This window comes from Cavia porcellus, unplaced genomic scaffold, assembly GCF_034190915.1.
Source record: "Cavia porcellus strain 051 isolate PalLab524CR breed Dunkin Hartley unplaced genomic scaffold, mCavPor4.1 scaffold_1, whole genome shotgun sequence".
In the NCBI taxonomy this organism is placed as follows: Eukaryota; Metazoa; Chordata; class Mammalia; order Rodentia; family Caviidae; genus Cavia; species Cavia porcellus.
In genome coordinates, this window is record NW_026947484.1 from 82,552,679 (window position 1) to 82,578,836 (window position 26,158).

Here is a 26,158-nt window from a genome sequence, read left to right on the forward strand (position 1 = left end):
TTTGCTAAATAGAATATAGTTAATTAAATATTTTCTAAGCCTTATGAAAGAATTGGTGAATAGTACCAATTCTGTCAACAAGATTTCATAATATAGCCTGTCTAGCATGCATTGTAAAGGTTTCTGTAGTTTTCAACTTCAAATGTGCCAGTTACTAGATCAGTTTCATGTATGGATATAGTAATGTAAATTACTTAAGTATGTTGATGGCTAATATGTACATATTAATTTGAGTAACTTAAAGACATATTCAAATAAAATGTGATATATTAGAATAGCTTTGATGGTTGACTAAAGTGTCATAAGGTCACATCCTGTTTAGAAATTCCTTTCAAAGTTTCCTGAAACAACACTATGAATGGATCAAGTAAAGATTTTGGGGAGACTCTTTTAAACTGTTATGGCTCTGATAATGATATTTTTTTCTTTTTTGTATTTTAATTGTATTCACAATTTGAGAAGCTTTATTACTGTAGAATATGACATATTTTCTACCCTGTAGATCACCCAGGAGGCTGGAGAATTTATGATCACTTTCCCATATGGCTACCATGCTGGTTTCAATCATGGTTTCAACTGTGCAGAATCTACAAATTTTGCTACTGTCAGATGGATTGACTATGGAAAAGTTGCTAAATTGGTAAGTTGTGCCTGAAAAACAAAGCATAAATTAAACGTATGTTCTTGTTAATGCCATGGGAAGCCTAAAATCATGTATAGCTTTTATTTTTTTTTCATCATTCATACTCTATGCCTCAGTAATTTGTTTCATACTAGACATTTTTATTTTGCGTAGGCTGAATTACAACTTGTAAGTACAATTTTCTGTTTTGAGAGTAAAAATGAAGCAGTTTACCTTGATAGGTAATTTTAGGCAGTGGGTATTTATTTTCTCTCTTAAGGCCACCAGGTTTTGTGCAAGATTTTCTAAAAGCTCCGTACTAGATACAGTTGGATTTTTCCTTGTTAGAATTTAGTCTAGGACTTAGAAAACAACTTAGAGAAAGAAGTCACTAGTAAAGTTGTAACAAGTGGTTGAAGGTGGATAGAAAGAAGAAATGATTAAAACTGCCTTTAGTGCAGAAATGAAGGTTTTGAAAGCAATAATATAGAGCATATTAAAATATATTTTCATTAAATGTGGTGTAACATTTTGTATTTTTGCCCAGAATATTTTATTTCACAGTGTATTTTTATTTACAAGTAACGATTTCTATTAAATGTAATTATTTGCTCCCTGCTGTGTTAAATAGAGGACATCTTCCAAGAGATGGTAGTTTCTATTAGGTTTACTTCCTTTCCTGTGGCTTTTAAGGCAAAGGTGCAGGCTGGCATAGGTCAGCTTTTAAATGAGACCATGGTTTACAGTCATAAAATTGACATAGATTCAGTGAAAAATGATAAATAAAGCTTATACAGCTTATCTTGGCTACTGTGTGATACAACTCAATATGATTATTCATTCTATGTTGATAAATTTGCATATGGAACTATTAGGTGAAGTTGGAATATTCAAGTATGGCAACTCTAGGTTTGATTTACATGTGTTTTTGAAAATTGAATAATAAAGTATAAATAATGTAGCTCTTTGGCAATTCAGGAAACATTTGAATGAGTTTTTGCCGTAAACTAAAGCCCCTCCTATTAGACTTTTTCTATCCTGAATGTCTATTTATGAGAGGTAATTCAGTAACAAACAGAAAGAAATACTTCTTTCCATTAGACTTCCAGTGTATTATAAGACTAGTAAAAAACAGGAAATTCAGTGTATGTACTGTACCTTGGCCAGCTTCTGCAGTGCTTTGGCAGAAATATAGTGCTTGGGTATGCAATGAAACAGTTCTCTTGTCAAAAGGCAGTGATAGTGAACTTTTTAGAGACCATGTACTCAAACTGCAACCCCAAACCCTCTTATTTATCGCAAAGTGTCAACATTGCAGTTAAACCTGAAATTTTGGCTGCTGTGCGGATGCAAGGACAAGTTGGCTTGCATGCTGATGGAGAGGGATATGTGTGCCTGCTACAGCAGCAGTTCGCCTCCACTGTCAGAAAGTTATTTTATGGTTGGTGTCTTGAATCATTCACATAATAAGGAAATATCATCACTATTCAGACTCACCAGAAAAATAACTCATTGCTTGTTTGCTATAGCTTTCATAACAAGTTTGTTTTATTGGTCAAAATAGGACGTCTTAGCCTTGGAGAGAAACCAGGAGCTCTGAGGAAGCAGAGTGAGTGTGACAGAGCAGGAGAGGTGAGGAGTGGTGTGCTCTGAAAGTTCTGCCGAGACCTTCTGTTGTAATTGTGGGGCTGCACTTGGTGCGCTAGGGAGAGGGAAGCACGATATCAGGCTCAGTTTTTCTATTGGGGCTGGCTGTGTCACAGCAGAAAGTCTGTTATCCATATATAAGGTAGAAGTACCTCTTTTGTCTGAAAGATTTGTTGTGGGCCAAGAAGCCTAGGTGATTGAATGGCTACTAATACAGTTTAGTAAAAAATGACTTCATTTTGTTCTGGATATTTTATTTTAGCACATGTATCGTATTCAGTGATACAGTGCAGTTTTGGTCAGCTAATTTTATGTTTTTAAAAAATTTTTTATTTATTTTGGCAGGCTAATTTTAAATGCTGTTATGTTAATTGCATGTGCTTGTGATTCTTTTTCTTTTTGGTGCTGTCTGTACATTGTCCTTTCTTTTGGCCAGATGATGCTACTCTGAGCATAGCTTAGTTTTCTGTTGGTGCTGTAGCAGATTAATACTGGTATAAACAGTATTCCCTTACTGCGTATCTCATAGTTCTGTACACGAATGGCTCCTGTTAGTCACACTTGTTGAAATTCAAGGTGTTTGGAGGGCTCTACTCCTTACTGAGGCTGGCAGAAGAATCCATTTGCTTGCTCATAGAGGTTGTTGGCTGGATTCACTTCTTATAACTGTAGGGGTACGGTTCTGTAGGGGCAAGACCTGATAGGCCTCACGCCAGTCCTTGTGTGTAATCCTCTACATTTCAGAACAAACAATCTGCAAATTTTCTTTTTCATGTAAGGTCACATTCACAGATTTCAGAGGTAGGATGAAAGTATCTTTGAAGGGCTGAGAGAGGTGGAAGCATCTGTCTACTACAGAGTACAAGTCAATAAATGATGAGGTAATTACAATCTAGTGTAGCCCATGTTTTCTTAATACTAGTAATAGTATTATATTGACTATTAATAAATTCTCTTATATTATTCATTCTGTTTACATTTTCTTCCAGATTTTGGTAACTTTTATTATTTGAAACATATTTTGATCTCCAAGTGTGAGTCTTTTTTTTGGTCTTTTTTGTTTTTATCGGTACCAGGGAGAGTCTTTTTTTTTTTTTAAATCATTACTGGGGATTGAACTCACGACCGCCTGCTTGCAAGGCAGGTGCTTATGCCGCTGAGCTAAATCCCTAGCCCCCCAAGTGTGAGTCTTTAGAGAACTTTAGTATGAATTTATTATATATATGTATAATTTTTAATCACTGGAAAAATTGTGCACTGGGCATGCATTTATATGTTTTGTTCAAGACTAATGCAATGGGTGGATTATGAATTGTGTAAAATAGATTTTCAGTTTTAAGGATGCCCATGTTTGTTAGTCTTAATTATTTACCCTTTTAGTTTCTGCATGGTAGCTATAAAAAGGCATTACTCACAAGTGATGAAGTTAAGGTTTTTATAACTATTGTGAAAATACTGGCACATTTGCATAGTTGAGGCATGGGTTGAGAAAGATGATACCTTTTTCCTATGATGTAGGATTGACTCGAGTGTATAAAAGTACCTGGTAAAGTATCTATTTGTGGTGTAGCATTCATTGATGTGGGTTTTGCACAGATGGCATGTGCATACTGTAATTCATTTATAGGTATAGTATAAATATATCATATATCACAAGCACAGATTTCTGAAGACTCAGAAAACAGCTGCTAAAGCTAGACATGGAGATGCACACTTGTGTGTCTGCTCATGATAATGCAGGAGGATTGCAGGTTCCAGGCCAGCCTAGGCAATTTAGCCAAAACCTTCTCAAAGTAAAAGGACCAAGGAATCCCCAGTAACAAAAGAAGAAAGAGGGTAAGAAAGAAAGAAACAAAGAACTACAACAAATCTGTTAGACAAGGCCATCTTTAATAGAAAATGATAATGAGTTTGAAAAGACAAGCTCATTTTCTATGATAGATCTGTAGTCATAAGCCAGCAGGGTTTGGTCAGTAGAGGACTATTCTGGGTCTTTGAATAGCTAGCAAACTGGGGACACAGCTGCACCTATGGAGACCATGCTTATCTGCTAAAAGCCAGGTGCTGTTTGTGTTTCTGTGAATTTATCATTTGGGGATAACTTAGGCATAGAATGGAGCTATGGGTACAGTTGTTGTTTTGACAAAAGTTCAAGAAATGCATCCTTTGTCCTTGGCTGTTTGACTTCTGATGGTGGTTGATGACTTTTGATGTTCTTGTAGTAAGGACTGAGAGGGTGCTTCTTGGGTTAAAATCTGGTACTGAGTTATTAATAAGTCATGTTTATGTAAAAAATCTCTGCTCTTGAGAGATAGTTATGATTGGTTAGAAATCACATTTAATTATTTGTTTCAAGCCCAAATATTTCTTGCAAATTTTTATAAATCACTTGAGGTTTGAAATTCTCAAGTAAAATACTATACTCTATGGATGTTGCAGTGCCTATATATTTTAGTCCTTTAATCCAGATGGTCTTCTTTTGTAATGTCCTTTTAAAATACCTAATTTCTGATACATATTTTTTTGATGGGGCATGGTAGTCCTGGAGATTGAATGTACGGGTCTTTGCACTAAGCTATAATATCCCTAGCCTTAAAACAATTTTTTAAAAAAATTGTGGAACAAAGCCTTGCTAAGTTGCTACATTGTCCAACCTGGGTTTGAATTTGTGATCCTGTTGCTACAGCCTCCCAGAGTGTGACCAGTTTCAGCTTTGACCCAGACTATTTGTGTGGATTATATAGAAGTTCTGAGAAAAACAGGCAGAGATGAGAGTAATGGGACTTTACCTCTTACCCTCGATATCGACTTGACTATTCCTATTTCTAAAAATTTCTACAAATACTCTTTAATCCTTACTATGCTTCTTTCTTTTCTTGTATTCAACAAGGGTCATTCAGTTCTCTTTTGCCTTCATTTGCAAAATATACCAAATGTGTAATGAGATGTTTCAGAACAAAAGGCACTTGTGTTTAGCAGGACCAACCTACCTATGAAGGTGTTTATATTGCTTTTCACTGTATCACTGACTGGATTCTCACTGAAAATCATTGAGAACCATGTGCTGAGTAACCTTGTACCCCTGTGCTGCTGACCTCAAGGTGGCTCAAGCTGGGATGCTCAGAGTCCTTGTTCTGCCCTAGGAGTAGTAGTGCTACTGTATGTTGTATGCAGAAGGACACATGTCCTTTGTCTTCAGAGAGCTTTCCTGAAGAACAGAAGGGCTTTTAATAAACTTTCATTGCAAAGCTCCACTATTAGTAGAACTCACGATCTAGTTACTTATTTTAGGAACTTTACAGCTTTGAGTATCAGAGTAGTCAAGAGTACAGTGCTATTTTGTTTCCTGATGGAGACTTGAAAACATATGACAGATATCTTAGCAAGTGAAGTCAGACCTTTGTGCACTTTTGAGACAACCGTTTCTGTTTCTGGAGTTTTCCTCCTCCTGTGGGGAATGATGTCCATGATTACTTTTGTGCAGTTGCCGCTGTGGCATTCCTAGTTCTGCTTCCTGCCTGGGCTGGATCAAAGATCTGGCCCGCAGGTTGTATTTCAATTTTTAGTTTGGTGGGATGAAGTGCCGTTGTTTTGATGTTGGGTTTGATGGATTTTTTGCCACTGCATTCATTAGCTTCACATCAAAAAACTGACAGGCTGTTAAATGAAACTTTGGCTTAGATTTTCAGCTTGACTGTTTGAAGACATTTGTGAAGATATTTTGTTTTTGTGTTGCAGCAGCCTCAAGCACTATGATTGTCTCCAAGGGAAGAAAAGTTATTTACTGTACTGATTTTCTTGAGTAAAAAGAATCATTGTCTTGGGGACAGTTATATCTTGCCTAACCTATCAGAAGCAGTGTATTTATTACAGTAGGTGCAGTGTGAGAGGCTTTTAATGGCAGCTTAAGTGATGATATCTTCTTGGAAGGAAATATAATAATTGGTGACATCAAAATACTACCTTTTATTTTGCATTCGTTTTAAGTGATATCATATCAATCTGATATGTTACAAAGTTGAAAAGCTGGTCTACAGAATTGGAAATATTTTCTTATGAATTCCCAGAGCACTGCTTTACTAATTTTTAAGCATTTTGATATTTATAGCCTCAAATATTTGGACAAGTTTAAAAATAGATGATAGAAAATTTTGAGATTGATTTTCCTTTAATGTGAAAGTAATTCCAACTATTAAATTGTCTAGCATGTAAGTGCCACGATAGAGGTTTGTTCTATTTTACATTTTAGTCATTCTCTAAAATTAAATTCCATTTTTCTTAATCAGTAACATCTATCAAAAAATGCAAAAGTTTAGTCTTAGACAATCTTTATTAAAATAATGAGGATTTACTATGCTTTTAATCACCAAATACTAGTATAATAATATGTCATGTGAAGGTCAAGAAAACATGTTACTTTGTACTGTTAGTTTTATGATGTGCTTGCTAATTGCTTAAGTGTTTTTGTGTTTGTGTGTAGTGGTGGCAGAGCTCATGGTGTGTGCTGTACCACTGAACTGAACCAGCCCCTGGATACTGATTGTTTACTCTGCAGAAATGTATCTGAGAAAAACTATGCCTTTTGATAAAATGTGGTAACTTCAATTAAAAGCTAGTTGAAGGAATACTTAGGAAAAATTCCTGAAGTGGGATCTGAACCCGATGGTCCAGTCATATAATACTTTTATCTTTTTCATAGGTAGAGTTGTCAGTTAATTAGAAGTGAAGCATGTCAACGAAGGTTACTGCTCCCTTTACTTCATGATAAGTACTTCTTGGTGCTTCAAGAGCGACATATACAGATGGCCAAATATGAAATCTTGATCATTTGTTATGATCTCTTTGAATAAAAAAAAATTTAATGGTATTTATTGAGCTCAGTGACAATTAATAGATTTTTTTTTGTTGTTAAGCAATTAGCAACTTGACTTGTGAGTCTGCAGTCTCTGCTCCTTGCACTTGACTAAGGTGCCGGAAAGAGGAGGGGCTTTTTTTTTTGTCAGAGCACAGCCTGCAAATTCCCACAGGGGCTGGAATCACAGTAGGCCTCTGTGGCAGTTCCAGGCCCCAAACACTTTGGATCATTTAATTTTTCACTCTCAGACACAAGACTATGAATTTAATATTAGGAGAATTAGGTTTTACTATTTAAAATATCAAAGAGCTTGAAAGAGTTGGTAAAAAATCTTAAAATGAATGTTTATCAGTGTCTTACTAGTTCTACATCTTTGAAATTAGAAGAATCATCAAATCATTAGGTATTTTAAAGTAGAAAAGTATCTCAAGTTAGGCAGATCCAAAGCAAGTCTGGCATAAAAGTCCAGTGCTTAGTTCTTTCCTTCTTTTACCAATAACTACTATTTTAAATTTACTTTACTACTTTAAATTTACTTTTAAAAAACTTTAAATGGACAACATTTAAAGTTTACAAATAGTTTTACCAGCCATTATTTTTGTCTCTCATTTGTGTTGAACATTTTGCTGTTTTTAAGGGAGGATAGTATTGATACTTGTATACCTTTTAAATTGTGATACAGTTTTGTCATAGTTTTATTTGTCTCATTGATATTTTCATATTTATCATACTGAAATATTACCCATGAATAAAGATTAAGGGATATTTCAACTTAATGTGTAATGTTAATGACATTCTAATATTGGGAAATTGTCTATTTTAAAATAAAAGTTTAGTATTTGGGGGGACAGAGAATGAGAGTTGGTTGGTACATACATAGATATTTTACTATTTATTATTTTAAAAATCTATTTGGAAAAGGCTACAAAAACATATTGTAAAAAATTTAGCATGCTTTATGTTCCATGGGCAGTATCAACATTAGTTTTATAAAGTTAGTTACATTTCCCTTTTCTTTTTCTTTTTTCTTATTCTTATTCTTTTTCATTTTGAAACAGGGTCTTGCTATGCAGTTCGGGCTGGCCTTGAACTCATTTTGTAGCCTAGGCTGGTCTTGAACTCACAAGGATCCTCCTGTCTCAGCACCCTGAGTGCTGGGATTGTAGGCGTGTACCATCATGCCTGGGTTCTATGCATTTTTCTTAAATTAGAAATACAGCTCAAGTAATGGTTACTGATCTTCCATGCTCTGTGTAGGATTGCTCTTAGAGTCACTCAAGGTAGAGTGTGTGGGAAGTATCTGATAAGAGAAAGATATTTTGTCTTGAATCTCAGGACTGTGATCTCTGTCAGTCTGAGAACAAAGCTTCTCCTGAGCTTTGTTTTCTTCTGGCATCAGGGAAGCATTGTTGTGTAGTGGTGAGAGGCCCATGTTCTTTTCAAACTTGAATTCTACCTTCCTTTCTTTCCTTTTTCCTTCTCCTTGCCTTCCTTCTTTTTGAGATCTCTCTCTGTCTTTTAACAGTCCTTTAAAAGATAAACTTGAGTCTTTGTAGGAAAATGAATACAGCTTGATGCTAATGTTAAATGAAATAAATCAGACAAACAAGCTTAAACAATACATTGTTTCTTTTATATGAGAAATCCAAATTATAAATAAAGAACAAAATAAAAGGTAACAGGAAGGAGAGAGATTGTTCTCAAATGGGAAGAGGATCAAGAGATGAAGGGAGACTGGTAGGGAGGTAAAGGATAGAGGAAAGAAAGGAATTAAGATATGTTACTGTGCCAACTCAACACATGGGATGTAAACATGTTGTACTGCAACCATGTACTAATTTTTTTTTATTTGAAGAGAAAAAAAGAAAGGACATAAAAAACAAAGCAGTAAAAGGGTACAAATAATGCAGTATTTCAAGAAAAAAATATATAGTAAGAAATCACCAGTTAGTAAGTTACATATTATCTTCTCAGGAACAGTTGTCCAAATTACAAAATTAAAGCATATAAAGTGGACATTCATACAGTGAAATGGGAGACAGTTCCGTTCAATGGTCCAACAAAAGCTCAGTAATACGGTTTTTCATCCTACACACTCGAACGTACCTGCGGTTATATCCCTTAGTCCACCTTCCTTTCCTCTCTTTTTTACAATAACAATTAGACTTTTTGGATTTTATTACTCCCACAGTTCTTATTACTTTTTTCGAAGAGAATAAAACCAAATGTGACTAAGCAAAACAGAGTCAGTTAGAACAGAAGGGTGGGCATAGCACATGATGCAAAAATAGAATACCAGGTGATCAGAAGTGGTTACCATCGTGCCTCTTGCTATTTTTAAATTTAGTTGTCTATATCATCAGATATAATAGAATTGATCAAAACAGTACAGAACAAGACCAATAAAACCTACACTGAAGACCTTGCAGGACTTCAAAAAAAGGATAATAGTCACACCATAATGGGCATCATAGTATATCTTATTGCCTTCAAAGTGGTTGCCTATACCCTCAAACTTGATACTATCAAACAAAATAGAATATAGAATAATCAGACAGAACAAGATGGGGAGAGCTATACTGGGGTTCAAATCAGGTTAATAGGAAAACCAAGATAGTTACTATAATATGTCCCACTATTTTTAATTTAGTTTTCCCTTAATTAAAAAAATGAGAAAAAATAGATTAATTTTTTAAAAAAGGGAGAGATTGAGATAAGAGAGGACATTGTAACAGAACAACGCAGGGCAGAACCGAACCATTCAAGCATCATTGTGTTTCACCACCAGATAATCTAACATAATAGTAGTCACCATAGCGCCTCTTTCCTTGATTTATTTGCCATGTACTAATTTTTAAAAAGCTGTTAACAGTTCATTGTTTATCCCTTTAAAAATAACAGCATATATTTGTATCTTTAAAAAATAATCTACGAAAAGGATAGTACACATTGTTTTATAGTGTCATTTCTTTAGTTTATCTTATTGCTTAATTTATCTTTCATTTGTGGCAATTAAAGCACTTTAGGGCATAGAAAGTTATTAAAAGAACAATCCTTTGCTTTTTCCTATAGAGTATGACAGGTGGTTTGCAGTGGGTTTTCTCCTGAGGGTCATCACAGAAGCACAGTAGTGCATTAGAGTTCATTGCACAGATCTTGTTAACAAATCACAACGTGAGAACGAATGCTGTAGTGCATGCTCTGTTTGCATTCCCTCTGTGCAGAGCAGATGGCAGGTGGACCTGTTCTCACACGTGTCCAGCTCAGTCCCATTTTTGTGATGGCGCAGGTCTCACAGCCATCTTAGCTTAGTCACCACAGTGCATGATGCCTTCCTGGTTTTTGTTACACTGAATGGCAATGATTATAATGGAGTCCACGTATTTGAAGGATTATGTTCTTCTGGTAAATCTTAATAAGTTTCCAACAAACTCAGTTTCTTTCATGTCTCCCACATTCACTGGAATAGTCTTTTACGAGGCCAGATAAAATAAGTGAATATAGCCAGCAGTTCAGTGATAATGTGAAGTTCAGATAGGATTGACAAGAGAGAAAAATAACTAGCCTGGTTTCTAAGTATATGCATATAGACAAGGAAAACTACCTTAAAACAAAACCTCAAGACACACACACATAATTGCACTGCAGGAATCATAAAGAATGGTATCAATTTAAAATATTTACAATCCGGAAATGATTGCCCATTTTTGGAATAGAGCAGATGGTGCTTAAAACGTTCTTTAATATTATGTTATTCCTAAAAACAGACAACCAGAGAGTAAATACTATCCATATTGAAAAAGCTATATGTGAACTTTTCTGTTTGGGAGGGTGCCATTGTAGAGCTGAAGAATAATGTATCTCAGTACACCAGGAAGGACCTACATTCCACAGAGTTTTGGAAGAGGATTTAAGGGTAGGGAGGGAAAATATTACAAAGAAAGAAGTATTTTAAACCTCTCAATGCCAGAGTGAACTTATATGGTATATGTTTTCCTTCAAAGCTATGTTAGTGAATGACTCATGTTCTAAAATATCTAAATTCTGTTACAACCACACCTGTTAGTTTGAGAAGTATATTTTGGTATTTGGTTATAATGTTTAGAAAGTGTGATTTTGTGGTTTAGTGTTTTGTATTTGGTAAGAGAAAATGTTAAAGAGGTTCCTTAGAATTTTGGTGTTGTTTACATACATGACTTTGTGAATTAATGCCGAATTCTAAGCCCTGCAACGGAGTTTGAGAAAGGATGACCAGAATGTGTTATTTTTATTTATTTATTTTTGGTACTGAGGATCGTACTTATGATCTTGTGCTTGCCAGTTGGGTGCTTAAGTCGCGAGTTAAATCTTGGCCTGACCAGGATGTTTTAATATGTAAACTGCTGTTTTAGACTTGTAGAAGGGCCTCCATTATCGCAGTGTGAAAGACATTCCCTGAGTACAGGCTCTTTATGATCAGTTCGTGGTGGTTTTGGACCCAGTTACCTAAAAATAGGGTACTGTTGCCATTGGGATTGACAGTATCTGACAAAGGCAGGTCACTGTGAGTTTTTCAGCTACTTGGTAGTGAATTCTGGTGGTGAGCACAGATTCTTTTTCTGTGATCCTGCCAATTGGAGTAGCCTATGCAAAGCAGAAAAGGAATCATTCAAATCCTTATCTTTGAAAGTGTACTTTGAACTGGGCAATAGAGAATTTGACGTTCATATGCAGCAAACAAGTAACAGTTGCGGTTGCTTACTGAGAAAATTGGAAGGGAAAATTCACTGTTTTTAAAGGAAACCAGAAGCACTGATCAGAGTCTAGAATTCTTAAGACTGTAAGCCATTCTGTTTGATTCAGTATCTGTTAATCACTGCATGCTGGCCTATGACAGGCTTTTGGGAGGAGGCCCCTAGCCTTTCATTCGTTCCAGCTGCCTCAGATACCATTGCGTCAACTTGATGAGACCTTGGACCTACTGGCCTAAACTGGGTGTTTTATCATATTCTGTAAGTATGTGCATAAATATGCTTAAATTAGGCTAAAATTATATACCTTTGTGTTTTGCTTATTTTTGTTTTTGACTATTTTCTTATATTCAAAGACCTCAAATATTAATTAATTAAAAACTTGCATATTTTATCATACAAATATACCTTAATTTAACTGGTTTAGTGGAATTTGGTTGTTTAAAAAATTTGGCATTACAAATTACAAATGTTGCAAAGAGCTTTATGCATAAATTGTTTAAAGGAATCATTTGAATACATGTTTTGAAATTGTTTATAAGACTTGTACTTATATAAATAACATGAAAATGATTTTTTGCAAAGATTAAGATCATTAAACTTATTTTCTACTTTTTAAAAAATAATCTTTTTAAAATTTGTGGATAGTTAATCGTGATAATTTTCATTTGTATTTATGGTTCAGTATTTTAAAATAGGACTATAGTAGTGAGATTTAAGAATATGAGCCTTTGATTCTATCTTCTGCTCACATTATCTCCAGATTGTTCATTTTTAAGTTATTTTGGGGAATTGTTATGTTTAAGTACTCGGTGTTTGCATATGGCCTCAGAATTTAGCTCATATTTCTCTTTTCTCCTTAACTGAACTCCTTTTCTTTTAACTACTGACTAGTGAACAGGTGTATCTTTTCCAGCTCCCAGTGTTTCTGCAGCAAAAGTTGGATGTTCTTATACTGTTAATTGCAGAGAAGCAAGAAATGGAAAGTCTCACACTTTGTGGGAGTTGCACAGGTTCAAGATACAATTATGTCCTGTTTGTTCCATGATGTAGGGGAGAAAGGTTATTTTTCCCATGACCCTCTAGGTTATTCAGTTGAATAAAGAAGTCTTTATTCATTCGGGTCCTGGGCTAGATTTCTAGCCTCATCCCACTCATTCCCCCCTTTCTGCTGTTGCTTGAGTGGATTATGGCTTTCGCAGGAAAGATATCTTACAAAAGCTTGCAGAAATTCTTAGTATCTTTCAAAATTTTGTGTAGTATCCCACAGTACAGTGATACCTTTTCTGGGGTTTCGTATGTTTCTTTTGGCCACTGTATTCTATTAATTGTGTATTTGTCCATCTGTCCACTAGAATTTTTTCTTCCAAATTAATTTTGAATCATCCTCATATTCCAGGACATATTGTCATGATATTTCTAAGAGTTGAGAGAAAATATTACTTGGCCCATCATTCCTTGGGAGGATGGCAGTAAACCCAGCTCATTTTAAAGGCAGCAAGCACTCATGACTGGAGACAAAAGCCGGAGAGACAAAGAACGAAGCAAGTACAGTATAATCTTGGAAAAGTAGAAATTAGAAACAGAAAAAATGGGTAAAGTTGAAGACACACATATTTGGATTATTAATCATTTTCCACTTTTAACAGAGAATGCTAGATGCTTTGAGACTGGGCAAGTTTGCAAGGTAAGGGGTTTTTAAGATGAGTTCTGATCAGTAGGTCTGGGCTACCACACTTGCAGAGAGATGTGCAGGCTGTGGAATCCGTGGTGCAGTAAACTTGGTAGGAAGGAACCCGACGACTGCCTGAGTACTGGTGACTGTGCTACGCATTAACGGAGTTTCAGAATAAAGGTATGGCTTAGTGAAAGGAGGACAACGCCGGCCCATTTTGTGTCATCTGTATGGTACAGCTTAAGCCCACAACAGAGCTAATCACTGGAGTGTACAGAGCACTGACAGAAGTGAGGAAGTAGGTACTTCACGGAGATGTGAAGTATTTATGGAGTTGGGTGTGTTTTCAGGTTGGGATTTGAACTGTGGTAAAAATAAGGGTCATTTTACTAAAACAGTGGGATGCTGTGTACCTCCAAGAGTGTGGCATTCATTCTTAGTGTCACTCACTATTTTTATGAGCTTTTGACTGTTATTTAAAATATAGGGTGAAGGTGAATATTTTAAAATTGTCAGATATATGACTATTTAGATAAAATTTTCCACAGATTTATGGTATACATTTTTTCTCTAGGTATAAATTTTAGTTTTAATATTTTCTTTGAGTCACTGAAAGATTGGCATTACATATTTTTTATGTAGTTATCTCAATATGACTATAACCTACTCTTGTGGCCAGGGTAAACAAGGATATTTATAAGACCTTTTCCCCTCATTTTGTGATTGTGAAAATATGACTACAGGCAGTAGTTGACTAAGTTGGCTAAGTAGATCTTTCAGAACATTTCTACTTTGCAGCTTGTTATGGCTTGTATCTAGGTGTCCCCGCAAAGCCTCGTGCACTCATAGATGGGGCTTTTGGGAAGTGGCTGGATCTAGGGTGTATGAATATGGATTAAGGTTGTGTAATAATTGGATTAGTTCACTGATTGGTTAGCCTTGTTTTGGGTGTAGGTAGTGGGAAACCCATCTGGGTGTGGGTGGCTCCAACTATTAATTAGGCTTGTAGCCTGTATGCAATATAAAGGGACAGAAAGAAGGCAGGCTTATTGTTTCCTGGCTGCTCTGCCATGGACTGTTTCTCTTCTGCCATCTCCCTCTGCCATGCCAGCCTGCTTTGGAGCCAGCTAACGGTGGACTGAAATCTCTACAAATTGTGAACTGACTAAAATCTTCTTCCTCTAACTTGTGGGTATTGGGAACCTTGTCCCAGCAACAAGGAAGTAACTAAAAACAGCTATAAAAAACAGTAGTGTATGTTGTGAGAAAGACCTGCAAAATACATTGTGTGTAACAAAAAGTATGTAACCAAAAAGGTGGTGAATGAGTATCTTTTTTTAAAAATGTGGCAGTTTTAAAAATAATTTTTTAAAAATGCAAATTGTTAAAAAAACAAATGGAAAGATACATCTGACTAACTATAGTAACTATATTGGCCAGTGACATTAATTTGAAGACTATGCAGGAGAAGGAACTCCTTTTCTTTTATACAACCTACTTATATACTGTTGGAATTCTTTTGAATGAAGTTTTTCATAAATTACTTTGTATTGTTTGGAAAGATACAATCAAACTATTGAAATTCACTGGTATCTGTGCCTAGAGCTGTGAACTAATGCCTAAATATGTAGAAATGTTCTGAAGTCTGTCTACTTTTAGAGTCATTAAATTATACCCAGAAAGTCACTTTGAGGGAGAAGAGTGGCATAGTATTTTTTAGTATTCAAACGTGTTATAATAAGTAATGTCTATCTTGTTAAGGATCATCCCTTACTGACTCTGAAATGGAAATAAGCATCATTGATACAGATTAATATATTCTTGAAAGATTAAGTGCAATTCTGCTCTGCAAATGTATTCAGACAAAGCAGTGTTTTTTGTTGCTTAAAACTTGAAATTGTATATTGACTTTATGATGTGTGATGCTTTTTTATCCTTTTCATTTAATCAAAACTCACTTTTAGGCTTTGTAAATTATACCAGGTACTATGGTGCTTAAAAGTACAGTATTTTAGGGCTGGGATTTAGCTCAGCGGCATAAGTGCCTAGCTTGCAAACGTGTGGTCGTGAGTTCGATCCCTGGTACCGGTAAAAATACCAAAAAAAAAAAAAAAAAGACTAAAAAAAAAGTACAGTATTTTATTTCTTTTGTTTTTAAATTAGATTCATGGGCAGTGTAGATCATTCACCAGCAGAGGGCAGTGTCTCATAAAGTTTTACTGCCAAGTCATTTAGAGGGAGAGGGTTTGTTGTCTTATAGGAGAGTATCTTGGAAGATATTGATTATACATTTGTAAATGGTATATTTTATATCAAAGGTCATATGATGAAAGGGGACATAATTTAAGGAATAAGAAGTTTGTAGGGATATTTAATCTATTTATAATCTTTATACATTTTTAAAATTTTTATTTATTTATTTTTTCAGAACAGAACAATGTAAGCAACATAGTGTTTTACCACAAGATAACCTGACATAACAGTAGTTACTATAGTGTCTTTTTCCTTGAAATATTTGAGTATACCTTCATATACTGTAGCATCAAACATAACAAGACAGTGTAAAACCATTCAAGAGAATGAAAGTATTCAGGGTATTTAGAACCAACTAACAGAAAATGAACAATGGTTTCTGTATTATCTCCTTGTCTAAAAAAATTTTGTTTATACTATCACATGTAATAAAATCCAATAATATACAACATGATAAAACTGATGGAGACAGAAGAACAAAAGCTTGATGGGACTTCAAAACAAGATATTAAATCAGCACTAGCTATTATAATGTCTTGTTTTCTTCAGAATAACTGATAATACCATCACAGACAATAAAATCAAATAACCCAGAAATAACCCATTCCAATTAATGAATGAAAACATTATAAGGCTTCAAAGCAATATAATGGGGAAACATGATTACCACATACTTTTATGTAGTCTTACCATTTCTTACGCTAGGGAAACTATTCAGTATTTATACATGTGAGTTTGATTTATTTTGCTTATGAGTATGGTCTCAAAGCTGCATCCATTTATTTATAAACATCTCAATGTGATCATTCTTCATAGCTGAGTAGTACTCCATTGTAGAAAAATACTACAACTTTTTTATACATTCCTTAGTTGATTGACACTTAGGTTATTTCCAAGATCTGGCTATTATAAATTCTACTGCTGTAAACATGGGTGCACATATATCATTGTGATATGATGTTTTCAGTTCTTCTGGGAACATGCCTAGAAGTGGAATAACTGGAACAAATGGGACTTCCAATTGCAGCTTTTTTGAGAAATCTCCAAACTGACCTCCACAATGGTTGCACTATACTTTTTTAAAAAAGGAAGTGTGTATCTAATCTGAAATGTCATCAAAATGAAGTGCATTGCTTTGTGAAATGAAGTTGTAATTTGCTTCCATAGGTACTGCAATATGTTTAGGGGTTTGAACCCTACATGTTGGGTAGTCCTGTGTGAAGAGGGCACGGATGGTACAATACAACATCAAAGTAGGATTTATTGGGGAAAAACCTGCAAGTGGAGAAGTAGCAGTATATGCAGGCCCACCAGCTCTCATTCTCCAAGCAAGGTGAAGCTGGGAGGAGGCTTCACTGGAACACCCAGCCTTGTTCCTTCCTCTTGTTGTGCAGTTGTCTCTGGAGAGAAGGGGCACAGCACGTCTGTGACTAGGTATCATGGCAGCTTCTGAAGTGAGGATGTTGTGTGCTGGAGCTCAGGACTGTTGAGGAGACTGCTCTGGGCTTTTCTTTGCCTACTTGAGTTCAAAGGTTGACCTTGTCATTTACAGCTAGTAGTATCTGAGGCAAGTCACCTATAGATTGGTATATTATCAGATTGGGATAATAATAGGTGAGTTGTAAGGATTAAACGAGATAATTAATGTAAATAGTGTAATGTATAATGTAATAACATAATGTAAAATAATAAATGTAAGAAACGTTTGTTTTCTTTTCCATGGTACAAAGATGTTTATGAAAGTTTTAAAAAAAGATTTGGAAACCTCTTTGTCTAACATTTGTGATGTGGTAATGGTCTTGAGTACATTCTTGAATTTTTAGTTACCAGATATACTCCAGGAATTTAAGAAAAAAGTAGTAGACCTCTTTAAAAAACACATGTAACATAGTAACAATGCCAAAACCTATTTTAGAGTATTAGCACAGAGTGTAATTCCTACTCAGGTGGATGTGTATAGAAAAAGGAAAAAGGTTTGTTCTTACTCAACTCTAGCGCTCCTAGGAATGCTGTCTTTGAATCCAGAGTTGCGGCTGGAAGAGCAGAGTTGGCTCTGCAAGTGGGAGGTAGGGAGCCACAAAGCTCTGTGCTTATTCCTCCTTCAGAACAAGAAGGCTTGCGAGTGTAGCATGTTTCTTGGATGCTTACACATCATTAATGTGGGTGTGCTGTGACCGTCTAATCTGGGTGTGCTGGCACCTCCACTGGCATTGATGTGTACAGGGGATAGAAATCTCACTTTATAAACTCAAGTTATTTAGCAGTGGCTATGAAAAAATCACCAGAGGAATAGATGGATCTCTGTCACTGTCTGATGTTTCAAAGACTTTCCTTGTATTTAATGCTATGCCCAAAATGATAGAATACCCTTCAGTTTTTATTTCTCTCTATAAAAAATTAAGCCAAAGTAAGTTTTTTTTTGAGGCTGAGTCTCATTCTGTAGTCCAGGGCCTAGACCTTAAGGTGATCCTCTTCCCTCAGCCTCCCAAGTGCTAGGATTATAAGATGTAGCATCATCTGGCTCCATTTGTATTTTTTACATGGCACTTGTAAAATATTTAATGAAGCAAGTTGCTAAATATATACTCTTATTTTAACACATTGAATATTTTAGAGTAAGTTTGACAGCTGAAAATAAGGTGAGGATGGTTGAAGGATAATGTAGATTTCTGTCTCACATAAAATTCTATATGATTGAAATATTTAATGTTAAATATATTAAATTTCGGCGTGGTATATGATTGGATTCCATAGAAGAGACAGGCAGATTTGAACTAAATTTTAAATAATTGCAATCAAATAAAAAGACATGCTATTTATACTACATGAGAGGTGATAAATTAACATCCTTAATAAAGTACCTCTCCAACTAATTTACAAATGTTACTTAAAAGCAAATCAGTGAAAATGAAAATATAGCTAGTCAAATATTGATACATTTTGGTGCAGAATGTAAAATTTCAATGAATATTTGAAACAATATAGGGTATTTTAAGGAAATTTTGTTCATTTAGAGTGCCGATGGGTGTTTACTTTCCAATATGAGAAGATTGTAAGTTTCTCTTGCCATTAGGGATACTTTGGTGGGCAAATATGAGAAACTGAATTACCTTAATATATAAAGAACCTCTCATTCTTATTACTAAAATTCATTGAGCTCTTTTGTCAGGCATAAAACATACAGTAACTTTAATTTTTATGTTTAATTTTTATAACTGCCTTATAAAACCGATAGTTGTTGTTACCTACATTTTTTAGACAAGAAAAAAGAGTGGTGAAAATACAAGCAACTCAGCAAAGCAGAAATATAGTTAGATAATACTACAGGCCATAAGTTTAATCTCACTAGTGGCAAAGAGGTGAATGTCACTTTTCACTTCACTTCTCAGATTGGCAAAGGGGACAGGTGAATATACCCAATGTAGCTAATGTCTTTGCAAATTAGTGTAACTCCATGGATTAGTCCAACAGCCTTAGATGTGTGTGCCCTGTGACTCTACATTTTGCATCTGGAACTTTTTCTGTGGAAATAATTAGATAGTTGCACCAAGATGCATTTATTTGGGGAGTCATCAGGTGTTGATTATAAAACTGAAAAATGGGTTGCAAGTATGTGTCTGACATGAGGGATGTTGAATATATTATGTACATCCACCCATGATATGTTATTCAACATTAAAATGATGTACATTTGTGTTTATTGATATAGACAGATGTTCATAGTATACTGTGAGGAATCAAAAGCAGATTACAGGAGGTGATGTTTTTCTTTTTCTTTCTTCCTTTTTTTTTTTTTTTGTACCAGGGATTGAACTCAAGATGTTGTACTTGCCTGGCAGGCATTTATGCCAGTGAGCTATATCCCTGGCTATTGTTTTTCTTTTATGTTTGAAAATAGACATATTTTATAAATTGAAGTAAGGTATCCTTAAAATTTGGCTCATAATCTTTGGCAGAATTTTACATGAAAAAAATTAAACAAATTGTTTTAAAAGGATTGCCTTACTGTATTTTGCTTGTCAATGTAGATTTTAAAGTATTACATTTACTTCAAGTAATATATAGGGAATATGGATGAGAACCTTTTTAGTGGAGGTAAAAAGTCCAGAATCTAGTAGATGATCCAAAGCCAGGCGTGGTGGTGCATACCTATAATCCCAGCATTTAGGAGGCTGAAGTGGGAGGATTGTTGTGAGTTTGAGGCCAGGTTGTACTACAAAGTGAGTTCAGGGCCAGCCCGAACTACCCAGTGAAACCCTGTCTCAAAAAAGATGGGAAGAAACAAGAAAAGAAAAGAAGATCCATGATGAAGGATCTCAAAGGATTCAGCTAGTTGTGGTGGTGCTTGCCTGTAATCCCAGCACTCTGGGAAGCTGAAGCAGGATCACAAATTTGAGTCCAGTCTGGGCAAGATAGTGACTTATTCAGGCCATGTTTCAAGATTAAAAAATGGAAAAATGCTGGGGATACAGCTGTGTGTGAAGGCCTGGGTTGCCTCTCTAGTTCCATACAGATGAACAAATTGTTGCATAAATTGGAGTTTCCATGAAGTTGTGAATTTGAGGCTTTGCCTGTTTTCAGCCTCATACAAAAGTAGAAATATTGAGTACATGGAATCCCTGAGTCCATATCTCTGGTATCTATGATGACTGTGAGCTGTTAAGCTAGGTAATGACTTTGATGTATTGTTTACTCTGATTAACAAATAAGTATATTAGGGAATTTTAGAATTAATAGTGTCAAAGAGTTTAAATTTATCTCCATCTTCATGGTACATTTCACTTCCTACCTGCACTGGATAAAATCAGGCCTGTTTAATAATATTAGCATTTGTATGAAAACGTTCTTACTTCAAGCAAAACAGAGGATTTGACAAATCTCCTAGATCTCTGAAATAATTTATTATATCTGCAGCCTTAATTAAAATTTGTTGGTCATGGGGCTTTTGTTGAGGTAATATTGTGAAAGGTATTATAACTGGCTGCTTTTGGTTCATCAGGGCGTGGGGAGTAGACTGGTGTTAGTGCTGAGGGAGGAAGTGGCAGGGGTTGTCTGCTGAGAGAAGCCACTGCTGCTATGGATCTGTGTTCCAGGCCAGGGATCATGAGTGTGTAGTGCACAGTTTTCCTGTTTACCTTTGCTGGTGTCTTAGTTACTTTTTACTGGTTGTTGAGACAAAATACCTGACACCCAAAGTTGGGAAAGGAAAGCTTATTTCTTACAGTTTTTGGAGGTTTCAGTCCATTCTCAATTGGCTCCAAAGTAGGGTGGCATGGCAGGGCTGCAGTTCATGGCGGCTGCAAACAGCAAGGCAGAAACCAGCAAGAGAGCTAGAGACACCTTCTTCCTGCCATTACTACATTGAATGCTGGCTCCACCCCTCTGTGGGTGTAGCACTGACCGTCAATCCAAGCACTAGACAGTGAACCAATCATAAATGCATAATGCAAATGCATGAGGCTTGGGGGCCACTGATATGAACCATGACAGCTAGGGTCCTTGATCAGGTTCCACAGATCTGAGATCTGAGAGAGAGGTGGAAACTCGGTCAGTCAAACTATCTATCAGAGGTTCTCTCAGAGGGTGAGACAGAGTGGGGCACAGGCCAGTAGCCAGTGACCTCAGGTGAGAGGTTTTCTCCAGGTGCATGCAGAGCTGGTGGGGAAGTGCTGTATGGTGCTCCTTGTCACCTGGTAGGTAACCTTATCTTTTCTCAGGGATATATGTTTATGTTCTCTCTCTTTTTTTTTTTACCGGTACCAGGGATCGAACTCACGACTGCCTGCTTGCAAGGCAGGTGCTTATGCCGCTGAGCTAAATCCCCAGCCCCTTGTGCTTATGTTCTCTGTGAGCTATTTTTCTTTTTACACTCATTTGATAAAGAAATAAAAAAGAATAAATGTTTACACCATCATTTTGTTGTTGATGCTTTAAGAATTGTGATATTCTATTCTTGGAGTTTATCTTATGATATTTTTTCTATGTTGTTGCAAGTCAGTGTACATTTTCATAGTTTGAGAAATTTAACAAAACAAAACTAAAAAGCAAACACAGTACTTACCACATCAGTTCTCTTGTTGGAATGAATTGGCACATGAACTATGCAAAATGATTGAGACATACCCTTCATTTAGTAACTCATAATTTTAATTCTGTATTTATAACTAATTGAAACAGTAGCATTTGATATAGGAAAACTAAATTTTCAGGTTTTTCCTCCCCTAGATAATATAAGCCAATTTTATATTTTATAAATCAGTTTTCCAGGGATGCAAAATGAAAAATGAAAATTCTTGCACAAGAGTATTTCCTAGTGTTAATGTAAGCAGGTTGACTTAAACTAAAAAAAAGGTTAGAGATAATTGAAGCATCTGGTGAAAGAATGCTGCTTGTTGTAATTTAACATTTACAACATCTTATGTACTGTCATAGGCTCATGTTTGCAACATGGATTTTTAGCATAATTATCCTTTAGACCATGCTTCATGCCAGCAACTAAAGAATACTTTATGTGTAGAATATTTCTCAAGGGAAGTCTGTGGGAGACAGGTGAAGGAATGTGACCAGCCCCTCCTCTGAGTGGTCCTGCCCTAGTGGGTACGGACAGCTCCTCTTAGGGAAGGGGTAGGATGCCCTGACTGACAGGTGCCCTGCCTGTACACCTTCTCTTCCTTTCTATCAGGGAAGCAAGCACATGGAAAAAATTAGATGGCTTTTAATTCATTAAATAAAAGTGATAATACATATAAGCAGAATAAAAAAGTGCTGATGAAAATTTAGACATTTACTTTTAAAAATAAGAGTATATTTACTTCGCAGGTATACTGATGTTAGAGTTTCTGATGGTTTATATATTATCATTTAGAAACATTATTAATGTAGTACTTGCATACAGGTGTGCATACTTGCATACAGGTGATAAATTAAGGGTTAAGGTGTAAGTGCGCTTAGGAACAAACACACTTTCTGCTTCTCCACTGGAATTTTGTTCTCTTTGTTTACAGCTCAGAGTCTAAGATTGTTCTTTGTTTATAATATACAAATTTCTTATTTTCCAAACTTAAAAAAATATTATCTTAACATTTATAACAGAATAAATCACTTACTATCCATTTAATACCCTTATGGTATGGGTTTTAGTCACTTTTTGTTGCTGAAACAAAATAACCCCCAAAGTTAAAGGAGAAGAAGTTTATTGTAGCTCTTAAGTTTGTGGAGATTTCAGTTCATGGCTAGCCCTAAGTCAGGGTGGGTTGGCAGAGGGCCATGGCAGAGAAACAGTTCATGGCTGGTAGAAGACAGCAAAGCTGTGAAGTAGGAGCAGTAAGTGACAACAGCAGCCCTTGTCCTGCCCCATATATTCTGTCCAGCGTACCTGCCCTTAGTGAAGGTAGCATTCACACCCAGGGCACCCTTAATCCTAGCATTGCACCATGAACCCCAGCATTACATCCTTAATCCCAGCATCACACACCTTAGATCCTGCTACCTCCAAAAAAGCCCCATCTGTGACCACTTAAGTTTTGGGGGGACATCTGGATACAAGTCATAAACAGAGTTCTAATGTACTTTTGGTAAATTCAGTAATTATAATGAGGTTATAGAGCAGTGATGGTGAACCCTTTGGAGACCAAGTTGTGAACTGCCCCCCAAAACTCATTTATTTATTGCAAGGTGCCAACACTACAATTAAACCAAAATACTGAGGTTTAGTTTAGAAAAAACAACTCTACATTAGTATCTTTTGTCTTAAAAGAAAAGTACAATAATGTGCATGCCATAGGTTCACCGCACTGTCATAGAGTTATTGGGCTAACTCATGAAGTGCACTTACACATGAAAGCAAAATACCATGGATAGGTGGAGCTTTTAGGGAGCCATTAGGTAATAAGGATTCCAACATGTGCATTAGATTGCTACCTATACCAAAGGATAGATCTTCTTTCTTCATCCTTTCTCTGTACACTGAGAGTCCAGAATTGTGAGCCATAAATTTCTAAGTTAATCTGAGATATTTCAATGATAGCTGCTTGAAAAAACTGTGATATTCTGGTTTTGATTTGGATATCTATTTTGTTTTTGAGTTTCTAGGATTGTTGGTAGATAAATTTCCAGGAATGGAGCACAAATTTGAGATTTTTAATTTGGCTTTGTTATCAAAATTAACATATTAAAAAGTTCCAGAATGACTGAGTTTTCTACCTCTCCCCGCTTTGGTGGTACAGTGAACTAAATCCAAGGAGTGGTGAGCTATATTTCAGTCTTTTTATTTATTTTGTAGTTTTGAGAAAAGATCTTGCTTGCTAAGTTGTCTAGGTTGGCCTCAAATTTAGTTTCTCCTGCCTTAGTCTTTGAGTATCTGGCAGCATTACTGGTGTGTACACCATGCTTGTTTGGGATCCTTTTTAACTGAGAAAATATATAAACCTTTTTTTACTGCTTCAGAGATGCTTGATCTTGTTAATTGGTTAGAATGCAGCATACTTGATTTTATTTTTGTAATATAAGTCTTAAAAGAAAAGTACACGTAGTGTTTGAAGAAGAAGCACATTATATGAGGTGGCTGTTCTCTCAGCTACCTGCAAGCATTTTTTTTAGCGGTACACACTTTCCTGGGAAGACATTAGCGGGTTGCAGGTAAATGAAGAGAAAACAAAAGAAGTTGATCTTCCTGTAAAGCAGTCATGCTCACTGTGTTGTTGACTACCACTGTGATGAGCATTTGGAGATGTTTGTCACTTTAAGGTTGGGGATTAAATTCCTTTTCTATTCAAAAGACAGAAAATAACTGTTGCTGTCTTATCATTAAGAAATCACTGTCCTAATTATATTTGGCATTTTTCAATTCTTTTGGCCAGATTTGATTATTATAAACTCCCAAAACAGAGAACAACAATCTTGGGAAAAATTTGTCGTCATGGAGTCTGGTCCTTATTTTCTTGTTTCCTTGAGTGGTGCAACCATGTATGTTAATCTTGGTGAGTTTGTATTAAACACGTAGTTTGAAGAAACAAGAGTGAGCTAATTAAACTCTTGAAGCTTTCTTTGCAAGCTGTCTGTTGATAGAGCTGATGGGACAGGTTGTGGTCATGAAGAACTTTTGCTGGATGTGTCAAGCTCACAAAGCCTGCTTTTATCCCTGATTAATACTGCTATATAGGTGCAAGGCGGTCTGGAAATACAAGATAGGGAGAATTTAGCTCTGGGATGGCATGGGCTTGAAAAATGTTGTGAAGATCTGATATCTGATGAAGTGAAGAGTAGATGGAGTTTCATAAGTATTGGTTTTTGGAAAGTGGGTCTGGAAGAAAGAAACTAGCAGCTTAAAGGTGGAAGCAGTTGTTTTGGCAGTTGGCTGTGTGTTATATTTAAACTGCCCTATCAAAGACTTGCTTGGCTTCCCAACAGTTCTAAATGAAGAATTGAAAATAGTACTTTTCTGATTTGCTCTACGTACAGTGCTCAGGAGCTGCAGAGTCATACCGGATCCTGTGTTCTCCATAGCCTGGATAGATTTTGCCAGATTGGTTGATTTGTTCCAGTCCTTATTCCTATCTCAGTTCCTTTGATTTCTTTCTTTCTAATTTTGGGGAAATGATGTGAGGTACAATGGAAAGAGCCATTTACTCACATCCCAACCTCTAAGATTACTAAGATGCAGTCATGCAAGGGGTTTACTAGGAAACCTTAGGAGGATCAGACTTCACAGTAACTGTCTGTGCAGTGGGAGACTGGAAGATTCAGTAGTTGCTCAAGGATTTTTTTTTTAAATGCAAGAGTTGAGGGCCAAACTTTGTTTACACTGGTATTAATTGCTTTTTCTGGCTGGAATGAGTTGGAGAAGGCAGGTGATTCAGCATGAGGTGAAGGGCTGTGGGAGGACTGTGAAGGGAGGCTGGGAAAGGTGGTGCTTGCCCACTCAAGCTTGTGACCTTAATATGTACATCATCTCTACATTCTCTATATTCTCTGTCATTTCAGCTCATTCTCTGCACATCCCAGCTGTAGCACCACTTGGAGCCCAGCAGGAACTCAAATCCACTGATTGTACTTTTTACACTGTCTCACCACGCTTTTGCTTTGTAATCCAGCCCTTGCCTGTCTTGCCATATACCCCTGGCAGAACTCAAGCTGTTTCTATGATGTTCTTGCTTGGTCCTGTGCAGCTGGCTGTGCTGGGGGACCGTTCTGTTTCTTCCCAAATCCAAGATTTTGATCATAATGCTTAGTAGTCTAGCTATATTTCTCTGGTCTGCTAGCTCTCCTGTCTTTTCTTGTCTCCATCTTCATTCTATAGTGATTGTCTTCCTTAGAATTAGCTGACTGTGAACTGAAACCTCTATGAACTGTGAGCCAAAATAAACTTCTCTTTTTTA

The 26,158-nt window shown here is 36.0% G+C and overlaps 1 protein-coding gene across 4 annotated transcripts in view; it reads left to right on the forward strand.

Annotated features, from left to right (window-relative positions):
- The window catches only part of Kdm4c (lysine demethylase 4C), a 354,968-nt gene that overhangs the window by 104,200 nt on the left and 224,610 nt on the right, over positions 1-26,158 (forward strand). For all 4 annotated transcript variants that reach the window (XM_013155087.3, XM_003472256.5, XM_023566045.2 and 1 more), the window contains exon 8: positions 503-640. In XM_013155087.3, the coding sequence (XP_013010541.1) occupies positions 503-640 (138 nt within the window). The remainder of the gene's footprint in view (positions 1-502; positions 641-26,158) is intronic.